Below are 13,636 nucleotides of genomic sequence, written 5' to 3' on the forward strand. Positions count from 1 at the left end.
ACTATTCTTTAAAGAGATTATTTATGGTTAGTTAACTGTGTGTGTGATCATCCTTTCATTATCACACACGGTATGTTTTTTTACTTGCTTTATTTTGCGTTAATATGGTTGAATTATCTTTTTTTTACAATAACATTGGTTTAATTAGAGATTACCTGCCCATTTATGTGTAGTTTAATTGTGATCTGGGACCTTTAGCCAGGACAGATTTCTGTGCATATGTTTTGTTAAATAAAAAAGTATAGTATACAGCTATATTTTGCTTGTTTTAGCACATTTGTGGCTAAGAAATAATTAATTGTTTATGTTTGGTGTGGTCAGAGATACATTTGGTAAATCCTTCATTTTGAGTTCTGAAAAAAAAAAGTGAAATAAAAACTAATTGTAATACTATGAAACCATGAACCGTTAGCTCATGATTATTGAGCAAACTCTTACACAATACACAAAAAGTGAAATGAATGAGGAGGCATGTGGAGATAGCGCAAACTCTAAATCAAGTAATTTTAGCATGTCAAAGTCATATTTATGTATATAAAATATATTTTCCCAACAATAAAATTGTGGCTAGTGAAAATGCCGAGTGGCTAGTAATGTTGGAAATCTACTAGCCACAGTGGCTGGTGATCAAAAAAAGTTAATGTCAAGCCCTGAATACACTCATAATATGCTAAATGTTATAATTACTGATAATGTCTGGTTTATGTGTAGGCATAACATACACATAATTAATACATGATTTTGATAATATTCTCCTTAAAACTTTGACCAGCTTCCTACATTCACAAACATCTCACCAGTTCAGTCAGTTTGTTGGTTGTGGCATTTTCTGTCATTATCTTCACTGGTCAAAGGTTTCTGTTTACATTTTTGCAGCATCAAGCAGTGTTGTCAATCACAAAAACACAGTAACCATTGATTTATTGGCTGATCGGACAGGGTTTAAGTCAGAATCTAATCAGAATACTGGACACTGGAATTTTTGTTGAGTGCAGTTTACACACTTGCTAATGATCTAATTACAATGTATAGGTGCTACAGTATCATTGTGTTGATCGGTATGAACAAGAATGAGTGACAGCTTTTTAGTGATGACAAGGGGAGCTTTTTTTGTGTGATTTCTTGGCTTTAAGCCTTTCAATTATTTTTTTTTAACTCTGTTTTTTTATTGAAATATGTTAGTCAGAGAGACACAGCATCAGATACACAGAATCATTAGACATTATTATGCCTACATATTAGGCCAAACAACAATACAGAGAATATATAAAAATACAAATACTCAAATGGTAAAGCAGTAGAAAATATAATAATAATAATAATAATAATAATAATAATAATAATAATAATAATAATGATAATAATAATAATAATAATAATAATAATAATAATAATATATTTAAAAAAGAAAAAAAAAACACATTTTCCATTCATAACTAAGCCAGGGGCAGGGAAAATAAGTCAGCTTTATACTTGCATACCTATACACATACACATATACATGTTTATTTATTTATTATTTTTACTTTTAAAGTGTAAGAGGAAGGGTTGCCAGATAGTGTGAAATTTTTATTACCGCAAACTGTATATCTAATCTTTTCTATTTGCATAAACTACATCAGATCATGCATCCAATGTACGTAACTGGGTGGGGAAGAATTTTCCAGTTTAGTATTTTATGCCTTTTAGCAATTATTAAACAAAAGACAATTGCATTTGATTGTGAAGATGACAAAGAAACATTTGTAGAGTTAAGTCCAAATAATGCTACTAGGTGGCATGGCTCAATATGTAAAATAAAGCATTCAGAAATTGATTTTAAAAAATGATGCCCAAAAAGTACTTAGCTCTGGACAAAGTCAGAAAGTATGAAGAAGAGTGGGTAGCCTTTAAATTTTTTAAACAAATTAACAGTCACTCTTGAAACTTAAATAGAAATCAAATGAAAGCAGAAAGCAGTTACTCTGGCTATGTTTCTATGCTGAAGTAAATCAGTTATAAAAAAGCAAACAATGTAATGGCATTAGGGGGGTGCAATTTTGTCAACAGGACCTCAATATTTTGGGTGAATTTCTTACTTTTGTTAATAATTATTAAACAGTTTTTAGCATTTTCTGCTGGTACCTTGAATGGTTTTGACTTGATGTTGATAAATCAACATGCCCGCAAAACAGAAGGCGCCAGTGTCACTTTCTCAAAGATTTAATCAATCATCCATTCAAATGGTTTGTTCAAAATTGCTGATTCATTCAGAAATAAATTAATTATATTGCTTGGCTCAAAAGGAAAAATGACAGCGACTTATGGAAAAATGTGGCAGTAAATACATCATAAGACAAGGGAATGAAATGTTTTAGCAAATAGGAGAGGATCGGCCTGTCACAATAATCAATCTACTGTATTGATCATTTTTGGTAATGCAATATATATCGCCATAAGTAAAAACAATTCTAGCAACGTTTTAGCTAATTGCGCAACATTCTTTATCTATATTGGTATATTGGAGTGTCAGTATGGTTAAAAAAATGATAAAACACTATAGTATTTATTATAAAAGACTATAGTGTATTTTCTTGTGGGTTTATGACACCTGAAAATAGATCTGGTAGCAGATATCACAGCTTCTGTTACTTTTTACCTTGCACTTTTTTGTTAATATGTATTACTAATTATTTGTTTAGGATATATGTTTTCACATTCTGATTCCTATGCCTAATTATTAAATTGGAAAAATGACTATAAATAAATGAAATATACTAAAGAATTAAACATTATATGTTCTATTCTATTCTTTATATGAAAGAGTGTACTTGGATTATGCATATTTATAATGTGCATATATAATGAGTGGCATAAAATTATCCTAAAATGACAATAATATCGCTTATCGCAATATATTTTGGTGCAATATATCGTACAACAAAAAATAAATATCGTAATAGGCCTAGGAGAGGACAATAATTTGATAAAAGATTGTGAAGGCACATTAATTAAATAAAATAATGAACCTTTTCTAATATATAAACACTATAAAATTTCTTAAAGCAAATTTTGATTTCACGGTAACAACAGTGTGTATCTTTTTTCTCCACTGCTGTCCATAGGGAAAGCCTTCGTTCCTAAACCAGGCTCGGGACAAATCCCAGCGGACGAGCAAATCACTCTGGAACCTGAGCTGGAGGAAGCGCTAAGAAACGCAACAGATGCTGAAATGTGTGACATTGCAGGTAAGCATCACATTTCTAATCTGTTCCTGTTGTTTCTACTCACATGACTTCAAACAACTAATGATATCCGGTTTACAATGACTAAAGATAAGCTTTACAACGCTTCGAAGACTAATCTGCACTTTATAACCTGTAATGTCCTGTTACGGCTTTGACTGTAATCCAAAATTTGATCCTTGACTAATCCTTTATTTGCTGTTGTAAAGGTGATCACAAAAGCTCATGCACAACGTCTGTCAATCAAACCCTTTCTAAATTCACCTGTTCTATTTGTGCAGTCAATAACATACAGCTGTGGAAAAAATGAAGTAGACATTTGAAAATTCTCAGCTTCACTGGGTGTGCTAGATTTACTACAATATGTGTATGTTTGAGTAAAACAGATTTGCTTTAATTAAAAAAAAAAAAAAGATTAAACGTAATTTTTATTTCCAAATTAAAAAATAAAAAATAATATATGGGTAATTAAATATGGGTAAGTTGTCTTTACTTCTTTTCTGTTCGTGGCTAAACTCATGCTCTCACATTATTAGTGCTGCGTGAGCTTTATCAAAATACATTTTATGTACAGTTGAAATCTTAATTATCAGCCCCCTTTGATTTTTTTTTATGTTTCCCAAATGATGTTTAACAGCAATTAAATTTTTTAAATAATTCATGAGGCTAATAATTCTGACTTCAACTGTACATATAAAGATGAATTTAAACTAAATAGATTGTTGCATGTTTTATGATATGCTGTAATAACTTTGAACATGCATTGTTTTCTTGTTATACCACATGTATGTAGACATTACATGAAACATTAGGTCATGAAAATTTCCATGAAAGTCCTGAAAAAGTCATAGAATTTTTGTAGTAAAAATGAATATGAGCCCTGATCTAAGTTTCTCTGGATGTACTAGATGTACTACAGTATGTGTGTGTTTGAGTAAAATTTTAATATTTGTTTGAATCTTTAAATAATAAAGATTAAATTTAAAATTTCTTACAAATAAAAAAATAAACTATTGTTATTTTAAGCAATGTATTCATTTGTTATGTTATTCCATAAAATATTCATTCATTCATCAATTTTTATTCAGCTTAGTCCCTTTATTCATCAGGGGTCGCCACATCAGAATGAACTTATCCAGCATATGTTTTACACAGCGGATGCCCTTCCAACTGCAACCCAGCACTGGGAAATCCACAGAATATTGTTTACTTAATTGTTTGGAAGTGAAAAAATTGGTAATGTGTCTAAACATTAATATAAATATGTCTGAAAATACTGCAGTTTTTGTAATTTTGATTAATTGTCATTTATGCTTTTCATGACATTTTATTTTTAATTTATTTGGAATTAACGTTGTTAAAAGTTTGCAGACCAAAACAAAAATGACATTTTACTCATAACACATAACTATAATAATAATAATAATAATAATAATAATAATAATAATAACAAAAATAATAGCTATAATAGTAATAATTGTTATTATTATTATTATTATTATTATTATTATTATTATTATTATTATTATTATTATTATTATGGGGTGGGCTGTTGTGCAGTGGGTAGCGCTGTTGCATCACAGCAAGGTTGCTGGTTCAAGCCTCGGCTGGGTCAGTTGGCATTTCTGTGTAGAGTTGCATGTTCTCTCCATGTTTCCTCTGGATGCTCCAATTTCCCCCATAGTCCAAAGACATGGACTATAGGTGAATTGGGTAGGCTAAATTGTCCATGGTGTGTGATTGAGAGTGTATGGGTGTTTCCCAGTGATGGTTTGCAGCTGAAAGGGCATCCGCTGCGTAAAACAAATGCTGGATAAGTTAGTGGTTTATTCCAATGTGGCAACCCCAGATTAATAAAGAAACTAAGCTTAAAAGAAAATGAATGAATGAATTTTTATTATTAAAGTTATAATTATTATTGTGCCTGTGAAACTTAATTCTCAAAGTGCTTTACACAAAATACAAGCATATCAGAAAGTACAGTTATCAATAGGCAAACAAAGTTAACCAGAAGAAAAACAAGTTAAAAACATTGTACATGTAAAAAGCAATCAAAATACACACATATACCCCACACATAGGCAAGTGAGTTCTTCACTTTAAATGAAAAATCTAGAAAATTTTCCATGTGCACTCTCAATATTTTTCCCTATGGCTGAATATAAAATAAGCTGCGTAACTGGCTTACATGCGGAACTATGAATGGTGTAGGTCATGCACAGAATTAAACCACACAGGATCTATTTTCCCAAGCTCAGCAGCTCACCAAAATAAAACAAGCAATGGCCAACTAGTCATCATGAGCAGAGATGGAGTGAAAAGTTTTGTGTTTGGTTGACTTCAGGTCTGTAGGCTAGAATCAAGTAAGCATTTAAAGTGAAAGTTCATCCAAAAATGAACATTCTGCCATAATTCACAGTCAGTTGCAAACCTGCATTATTATTTTTTTCCTGTTGAACAAAGAAATTAAGACACTTTGAAGATTGATGTTAACTAGTAATTACTAACTTTCATAGTATTTTTTCGTATTGTTGAAGTCAGTAACTACATTTTTAGCATTTTCAAAATACTGTCTTTTGTGTTCAACAGAAGAAAAAAAATCACATGTCTGTATATAAATGGTCAGCAATTTGTCACTTTTTCCACATTCTTCAACAATTCACATTCTTCATGATGCAATGTACTGAAATGATGGACACCGGCGAGTAGTTTAATAGTCCTTGATCTGGTTAAGGACATGTAAAGCGGTGTGTGTGGTGCACATGAAGTTTGTAGTGTGTCACTGGGTACAGATTACCCCGCAAAGCCTCTCATTCACAACACGGTTTTAACTCTGGAACTTGTCCAGTTCAGGATTACACTGTCAATAGGGGTTTGCCTGTTTTATGGATGAGTCCACTTTTGCTGAGATGCAGCAAACCGGAGACAGTAGAGACAAAGATCCGTTTAATCGTCCATTTCCTAGAGGGTGCTGATGGGTTTAATCTGATTACTGTATTTGAAAACAGAATTTAGGGTGGTAGGGCAAAGGTGAGGGGTGATCTGATGCTCAGATTCTGTTTGACCTGCTATTGTACTAGTGCAGTCGTTTCTGATTAAAGCCGGAAGATGGAGTTATTAGTGGCTGGTTCACTGGTTAGTCAGTGCCACCTGCTGTTCAAGATGGCAGTTTACAGTTTATCTGGGAGTTTCCTCTAGTGCAGTTTTATGTTTGTTCACTGTTTCAAAAAACAGTATTAGCAGTTTTTTTTAAGTTGCTTTTTATTTTACATTTTTAAAATTGCTTAAAATAAAAGAGCTTTTATTTTAGTATAATTTTACATTTCTGAATTTTACAGATAGTTTTTTTTACATTATCATTAATGTTATTGTAGCTTTTATTGTTGTATTATTTTTTAATAAATATCAAATAATTACTCATAATTAATTAGTATAAACAAATAAATGATATATTAAAATAATTTCTTTATATTCATTTATTTTCCTTCAGCTTAGTTTGGCTTCTGTACTAGAAGGCGAGCTTTATTTGCCATGTAGTGATCAATGATTAACTGCTGTATTAGTAGGCGGTGCTTTATTTACCATATTGACCATTGCACTTTTCCCCATTCAAAAATATACGAGTGACATATCTTGTGTATTCTATAGTCTTTGGTATTACACAAGAGTTAAGAGGCAGTACAAGTACTAGTTCATTCATTTATTTTCTTTTTGGATTTTTTAATTTGGGGTTGCCAACACTGAATAAGCCGCCAACTTATCCAGCATATGTTTATGCAGCAGATGCCCTTCCAACCCGCCACCTAGTACTGGGAAACACTCATACATTCTCTTATTCACATACACACTCATACACTATGGTCTTTGGACTGTGGTGGAAACCGGAGCAGCCAGAGGAAACCCACACAAACACAAGAAAAACATGCAAACTCCACACAGAAATGTCAACTAGCCCAGCCAGAACTCGAACGAGGGATCTACTGGCTTGACTCCCAATAAGCCACCATGCCGCCTTATTAATGTAACAAATTAATATAATTATTACAGTATATTCTATGTACCACATTGTATTTTATATAATAATTGTAACATTTATACACTACTGAAATTATATAATATATTATAATTTAATATAATATAGGCGACGCAGTGGCACAGTAGGTAGTGCTGTCGCCTCACAGAAGGTCGCTGGGTCGCTGGTTCAAGCCTCGGTTGGGTAGTTGGCATTTTTGTGTGGAGTTTGCATGTTCTCCCTGCGTTCGTGTGGGTTTCCTTCAGGTGCTCCGGTTTCCCCCACAGTCCAAAGACATGCGGTACAGGTGAATTGGGTAGGCTAAATTGTCCGTAGTGTATAAGTGTGTGTGTGAATGAGTGTGTGTGGATGTTTCCCAGAGATGGGTTGCAGCTGGAAGGGAATCTGCTGCGTAAAACATATGCTGGTAAGTTGGCGGCTCATTCCGCTGCGGCAACCCTGGATTGATAAAGGGACTGAGCCGAAAAGAAAATGAATGAATAATATAATATAATATAATATAATATAATATAATATAATATAATATAATATAATATAATATAATATAATATAATATAATATAATATAATATAATATAATAAGTCAATTTTTTTTTTGTATTTTGTATTTTTACCCTTTAACTTCCAATAAAAAATAATTTGACCATTTCTTTTTTGGTTAAATTGTGTTCCTGACCACTTTAACTAAACCAATGTTGAGTTTTAATGAAAACCTACGCCCAAAAGGTCATTTAGGCTGTTACAGTGCTAGTTAAGTGGTTAAAATTTAAAAGCAAAGATATATTTAATGGAATTATGTTTGTCTCTTCACAGCCATCTTGGGAATGTACACACTCATGAGCAACAAGCAATATTATGATGCCCTGAACACCACCGGCAAGATTGCCAACACAGAAGGCATCAACAGTATGTATATACACATATAACACTGAACCATTTCATGTTAAACAAACATAATAGTTACAACTAATATACTCTATGTGTGTTGTAAGGTCAGTTCCAGTTTTGTATATCCACTGGATTTCTTATAAATCTGAATCATACATGGTTTATTCCCTTTCAGGTGTGGTGAAACCAGATGTGTATAAAATCTATCCTGAGGAGCCTCCCAATGACACCAATGTGGAGGAAACTCTCCGCTACATCCAGAAAAATGACAACAGGCTGCAGGAGGTCAACCTCAACAACATCCCGGTAAGCATGCTAACTCTGCTACACTCTTTTTAATGTATTGTTCGCTTATACTGTTAACAATACTTTTACATAAAACAAATCAGGAAGTAACATGATACTTTCTGTCACACACTGTCTAAATAGGTGTGTTGGATTGTTTGAAAGTACACTTTGAAAAGACACACTTTGTCCAGCCATGTGAAATTCTGCATGTATGTTTGACAGTCCTACTTTGTTGATAGATGAGCGCAGTGTAGAACCATAGGCTGTTAATAAGATATAAAATACATAAATACTGATATTGAACATATTAAACATCTGTAATATAAGACTAAGCAATAGTTACCAAGTAATAAAAACAGTTTGAAACTTTGTGTAGTGGAACATTAATGTAGGATCCAATACAATCAGCAAAGTGCCATCTTTCGATCTTTTCGATATCCAGCATCGATCTGTGAATTCGTGCTGTAAAATTAAGTGAAGTAATAAGTTCTTACTGTTGCAGCCTGAAAACTTAAAAATAAAGTTCAATAACTCATTTACACTGAGCCGTGTCTGAAGTTTCGGACTGATGTGATTGTCATAGTGACAACAAAAAAAGGTGCTACAAAAAGACACAGAAGTAGTTGTTACGATCAAATTCTGAGTACGGGTCACCATACTTGACCACTTGTAACTTTCCCAATATGCTATCCTGCAATTGACAAAACAATACGATCTTACTTTTGGTTAGTATCGATACTGGTTTTGCTCTATCACGCTCTCTTCTCGCCAGTTGACATGCGCTGCACTGTATGGTATCGATTGTATCAAGTATCGATATTATATATCAATATTATAGGTATCGTATCAAGTTTAGAAATTCCAGTATTGTGACGACACTAAAATGGATACAATACTACCACAATACACAACAGATTCACCACCAATTCGCCTCTGTCAGTTCCTTTTGGCGTACCTTTATTTTTTTGGTGTTGCAAGAAGTTGCTTGGTTGCTGTCTGCATTATATTTGCGTATCGGTCTGATTATCTGAAGCCTGCATTGGAGCATAAAAAGCAATGGATCCAATGTGACTTGACAGACCCAACTCAGACCCAATTCAGTTCAGAATTGCGTAGGTCACTCCATTCTATGTAAACCATGTAATAATGAAAATCATTAGTGCTGACACCATGTGTGAATGAGGCATAAAGGATCACAATGAAGGCAAAGCAAAGGGGGTATTTTTCCTCAAGTCTGCACTGCACAACATATTGATGTCTTTAGAGCATCATTAACATTTACAGTAGATTATATGTGTATGTCTTCATTTGTGTCTTATTAATTAAGTACTACAGCGGTTAATATGGGGGGCAGGGCTGTCGCTGAACAGGAAGTGATGTAGAAGCAGACGATGATCTTTTGTTTAACCACCCTATTAAGTAATAAAGTGGCAAATAACCAGGGGCAGAGTCTTTTATGCAGATTTACCTCAATATAAACTGTTTTTAGACTAACAAAAATGTTTTAATTTCTTTTTCATTGCACAATGACCTCTCACACATCAAATGATCAAGCAAAATTTGATTTTCTTTTAAAATAATTCAGAGGTTGCTTTATTTTACTTTCAGGATTTGTTTTACTTACATAATTATAATTAATTTCTATCATCAATAATAAGAATTGGTGCATTTCTCTTGTGTTGCTGTAGGACATTCCCATCCCAACCCTAAAGGAGATTTTTGAGGCTATGAAGCGTAACACACACGTGTTGTGCCTGAGCATCGCCGGGACACGCAGTAATGACCCCGTGGCCTACGTGAGTCCTGAAGCCTAGTCTTACTTTTATTCACTTCGAGCTCTTTTTTTTCTTGAACAAACTGCATCCTGAAGCCACATATTTTGATTGGATCTTAAAGTGTATCATTTAAACTCCCAATTTACTCACAGCTATGTTCTTGTTTAGTTTTTAATTTATACATAAAGAGTAGTTTGAAATACTTGAGCAGTGGTGTAGTCATTTTTGTGGCATTTAAATTAAAACTCTTTTTTTTTCTTACTAATCAGTAGTTAATTTTAATACTCTAATTAAAACCATTAATTTTGTATGTTATATTATCATACTTCTATTATAAAAAGCTGATTTTCTGTTCCTGATTTTCTGTCAGGCCATAGCTGAGATGTTACAGGCCAACAAGAACCTGCAGAGCCTAAACATTGAGTCCAACTTCATCACTGCACAGGGCATGATGGCTATCGTCAAAGCCCTCAGAAAAAACTCCACCCTGATTGAGATCAAGATCGACAACCAAGTAAGAGATTACAACACTACTTCCAGAAACACAGGATGGCCTGTTTGTTTAACACAAGCACTTCCATAGGCTCCAATTTACCCATAGTGGCTTTTCAAACACATTTAACAGATTTTCGATAAAATATTAAAGTCTTCCAGATTCAATATCAACAATTTATACACTTTTTTTCACTCTGAATTTGGACTGGTTTGGAATTAAAGTCCTCTCTGATGGCTTGGAATTAAAGATCCATTGCTATGATTGAATATAGTATTCTGAAATTTAATATAGTAAGTTGATAATTCTGCATAGTAAACTACATTTTGACTCCCCCATCAATACTAATGAATTATTTTGTATTTTTTTTACTAATAATTTAAGTTCATACAGATAAGATTAAGTGATAATTCAATGTTTAAAATAAATCCCAAAGCTGCATTTTTTCCTTGTCTCATTGATTGAGGAGCCCTTCACAGAAATCATAACCTACAATACTTGTTAATGTGGTTATTCTTTGATTCTGTTCATGTTTTTTTTTTACATATCCTTATTAAAATACATATTGAAACATTCATTGTTAATTTCATGTTATATAAATAATTGCATTGTTCTTTTTACTTTTCTAAGTGCAACAGCTAAAATTATAATGTGTTTAGGCTGCTACCAATATCAAACTCCCGAAAAGGCTTTTTAAACAGCTCGAAGACAGTCATTGATTCTGATTTAAACTTATTGCATGTTCTGATCAACTACAAAAGCACAGTCTCTGTTCATCATTCTGTTCAGTAAAAGTAATCTATTTATTTCCTACTGGTCCCATAAGCTGTTAATTAATAATGAACGAGAAAATGCGAATAAAAATAATGAATATTGAAAATGTCTGATAATTACAACCAAATTTTGTCAGTCATTTTGAGTATGTGCATGTGAGAATGTCCTCTGTGACTCAATCTGACTATGCCCTGTGTGAGTCAGTGGGTGGAGCTACAGAATCAGGCACTGATATATTTCTGTGGTGGTGGTGTTTAACCTATAAAATATAGGTGCATTCCACAATCTGCCATTTTCTGGGCCTGCTGTCAATAAAAGCTTCTGTTTCCATTTACAAGGATGATTTTAGTTCTAAAACTTACAGGATATGTGGTCCTACTTTATATTAAGAGGCAGGCCCAGAGTCAACTTATTGAAAATGGTGTTTTTTTTTTTTTCAAAATGTGGACCTTTTTGCAGTTTCTAGTTTCTATTAAATTATGAGGTTCAAATATTGCATTTTAGTGGCATTTTAAGCACTAATCTTTGCTGCATTAGTTTGTTGTATGGTTATAATTACCTAAAATATTTCCTACAATTTTGAGGAGGATGGGGTGTCTTTCGAACCCCCTAGACCCCCCCCCGGCTATCGGCCTAAGTGGCCTTCACAAATATGCACTTATACTGAAATCAACAATGAGTACAATGTACTCATTGTATAAATACATGTTTTTACAATGTACTTATGATGGGTTAAATATGTGCATGTAATTACATTTTTAAAAATTTATGTAATTAAATCTTAAAATACACTGTTGACCATCCCTTACACCGCAACCCACCCTTAAACCCACCAATACCACCAAATCTTTCTCTAACCCTACCCGTATCCCACATTAAAAGCACTAGGAGTGTTCTGCAATACATTATGAACAAAATAAGTACATTTTATTTATTTTTTGATGCAAGTATATAGTAGTTTAAATAATACAGTATCTAAAATAAAGTGGGACCAGATATTGTTTTAATATTCTTTTATTTATTCTTTTAATACCAGAAATTCTTTTAATGACCTAGGGCTGGGCAATTAATCAAAAAGTAAGCAACATTGACATGCAGAATCTAAAATAAATAAAAAAAATTTCAGATCTTTTTTTTTTTTACATTACTTTCCCTACAGCACATGTGACAATTACAAGGCCTGCGGGCCAAAAGCGGGCCGTCAAAATCGTCAATCAGGCCCGACAACAAGTTCTAGTAATGAAGTTCTAGTGGTCCGCGCTCACTTTACCGCATGTGAAGTCATGTGACCCTGCTTCGTTACGTTATGTTATTCTGCCAGCATGTCAAGCATATACAGCTTAAACACTGAGACAACTGAGCAACAAGAGCAGCTTCTACCAAAGAAAAAATAATTTTTACTGTACAAAAATTTTCAACAACAACAAATAAATAAATAAATAAAATAACCGTTCATTAATCGCATTGGAAATAAAATGTTCAATCAATCGAGATTTTAATTTTAGGACAAATTGTCAAGTCTTACGATGACCTCTTTTATATCATAAGTAAAAGGTGTCCCTTTAAAAATGGATTGGATAAAAACCAGATTAAAATTGGGCAATTTATACCTGTAAGCACCAGCATGCAAATTTACCTCGGTAATACCTCTGTTTTCATGTTAGAATCTGTTTATGTTTAAGCTTTCATGTTGGTTATGCAATAACCCCTGGCATTTCTAATGTCAAATCTTAAATTGTCGACTTCCGTTCTTACAGAGACAGAAACTTGGCGACTCAGTTGAGATGGAGATTGCATCCATGTTGGAGAAAAATTCCAGCATCATTAAGATTGGGTACCACTTCACTCAGCAGGGCCCGCGTGCCAGAGCCGCCATGGCCATCACTAGAAACAATGACATCCGTGAGTGGTTTCTCGAGTTGTTTTCTCAAATACTCTCTGTTCTTGTTGATACCTGAAACAGAAACTTTATTTAATTCATTCCAGCATTTGGCTCTGATTACAGCTGGTATTGTAGTTCATCCAACAAAATGTACCCACCCTTCCTCATGTTCTATACCTGTTTGTGTTTCTTTCATCTGTTGAACACAAAAGAAGATATTTTGAAGAATGTTGGAAACAGGTAGTTATTGACATCAAAATGGCGGAAGTCTGTGGCTAGC

The 13,636-nt window shown here is 33.3% G+C and overlaps 1 protein-coding gene across 2 annotated transcripts in view; it reads left to right on the forward strand.

The window, feature by feature from the left end:
- The window catches only part of tmod4 (tropomodulin 4 (muscle)), a 37,615-nt gene that overhangs the window by 21,234 nt on the left and 2,745 nt on the right, over positions 1-13,636 (forward strand). Inside the window, exons 4-9 of one of the 2 annotated variants that reach the window (XR_015510234.1) lie at positions 3,105-3,227; positions 8,070-8,162; positions 8,320-8,450; positions 10,121-10,228; positions 10,578-10,721; positions 13,232-13,482. Coding sequence is in view for 1 of the 2 variants with exons in the window: in NM_131196.2 (NP_571271.1) it covers positions 3,105-3,227; positions 8,070-8,162; positions 8,320-8,450; positions 10,121-10,228; positions 10,578-10,721; positions 13,232-13,376 (744 nt within the window). In the remaining variant the exon portion in view is untranslated. 2 annotated transcript variants of the gene reach the window in all.

This window comes from Danio rerio, chromosome 16 (genome assembly GCF_052040795.2).
Source record: "Danio rerio strain M-AB ecotype USA chromosome 16, GRCz13ab, whole genome shotgun sequence".
NCBI classification, from domain to species: domain Eukaryota; kingdom Metazoa; phylum Chordata; class Actinopteri; order Cypriniformes; family Danionidae; genus Danio; species Danio rerio.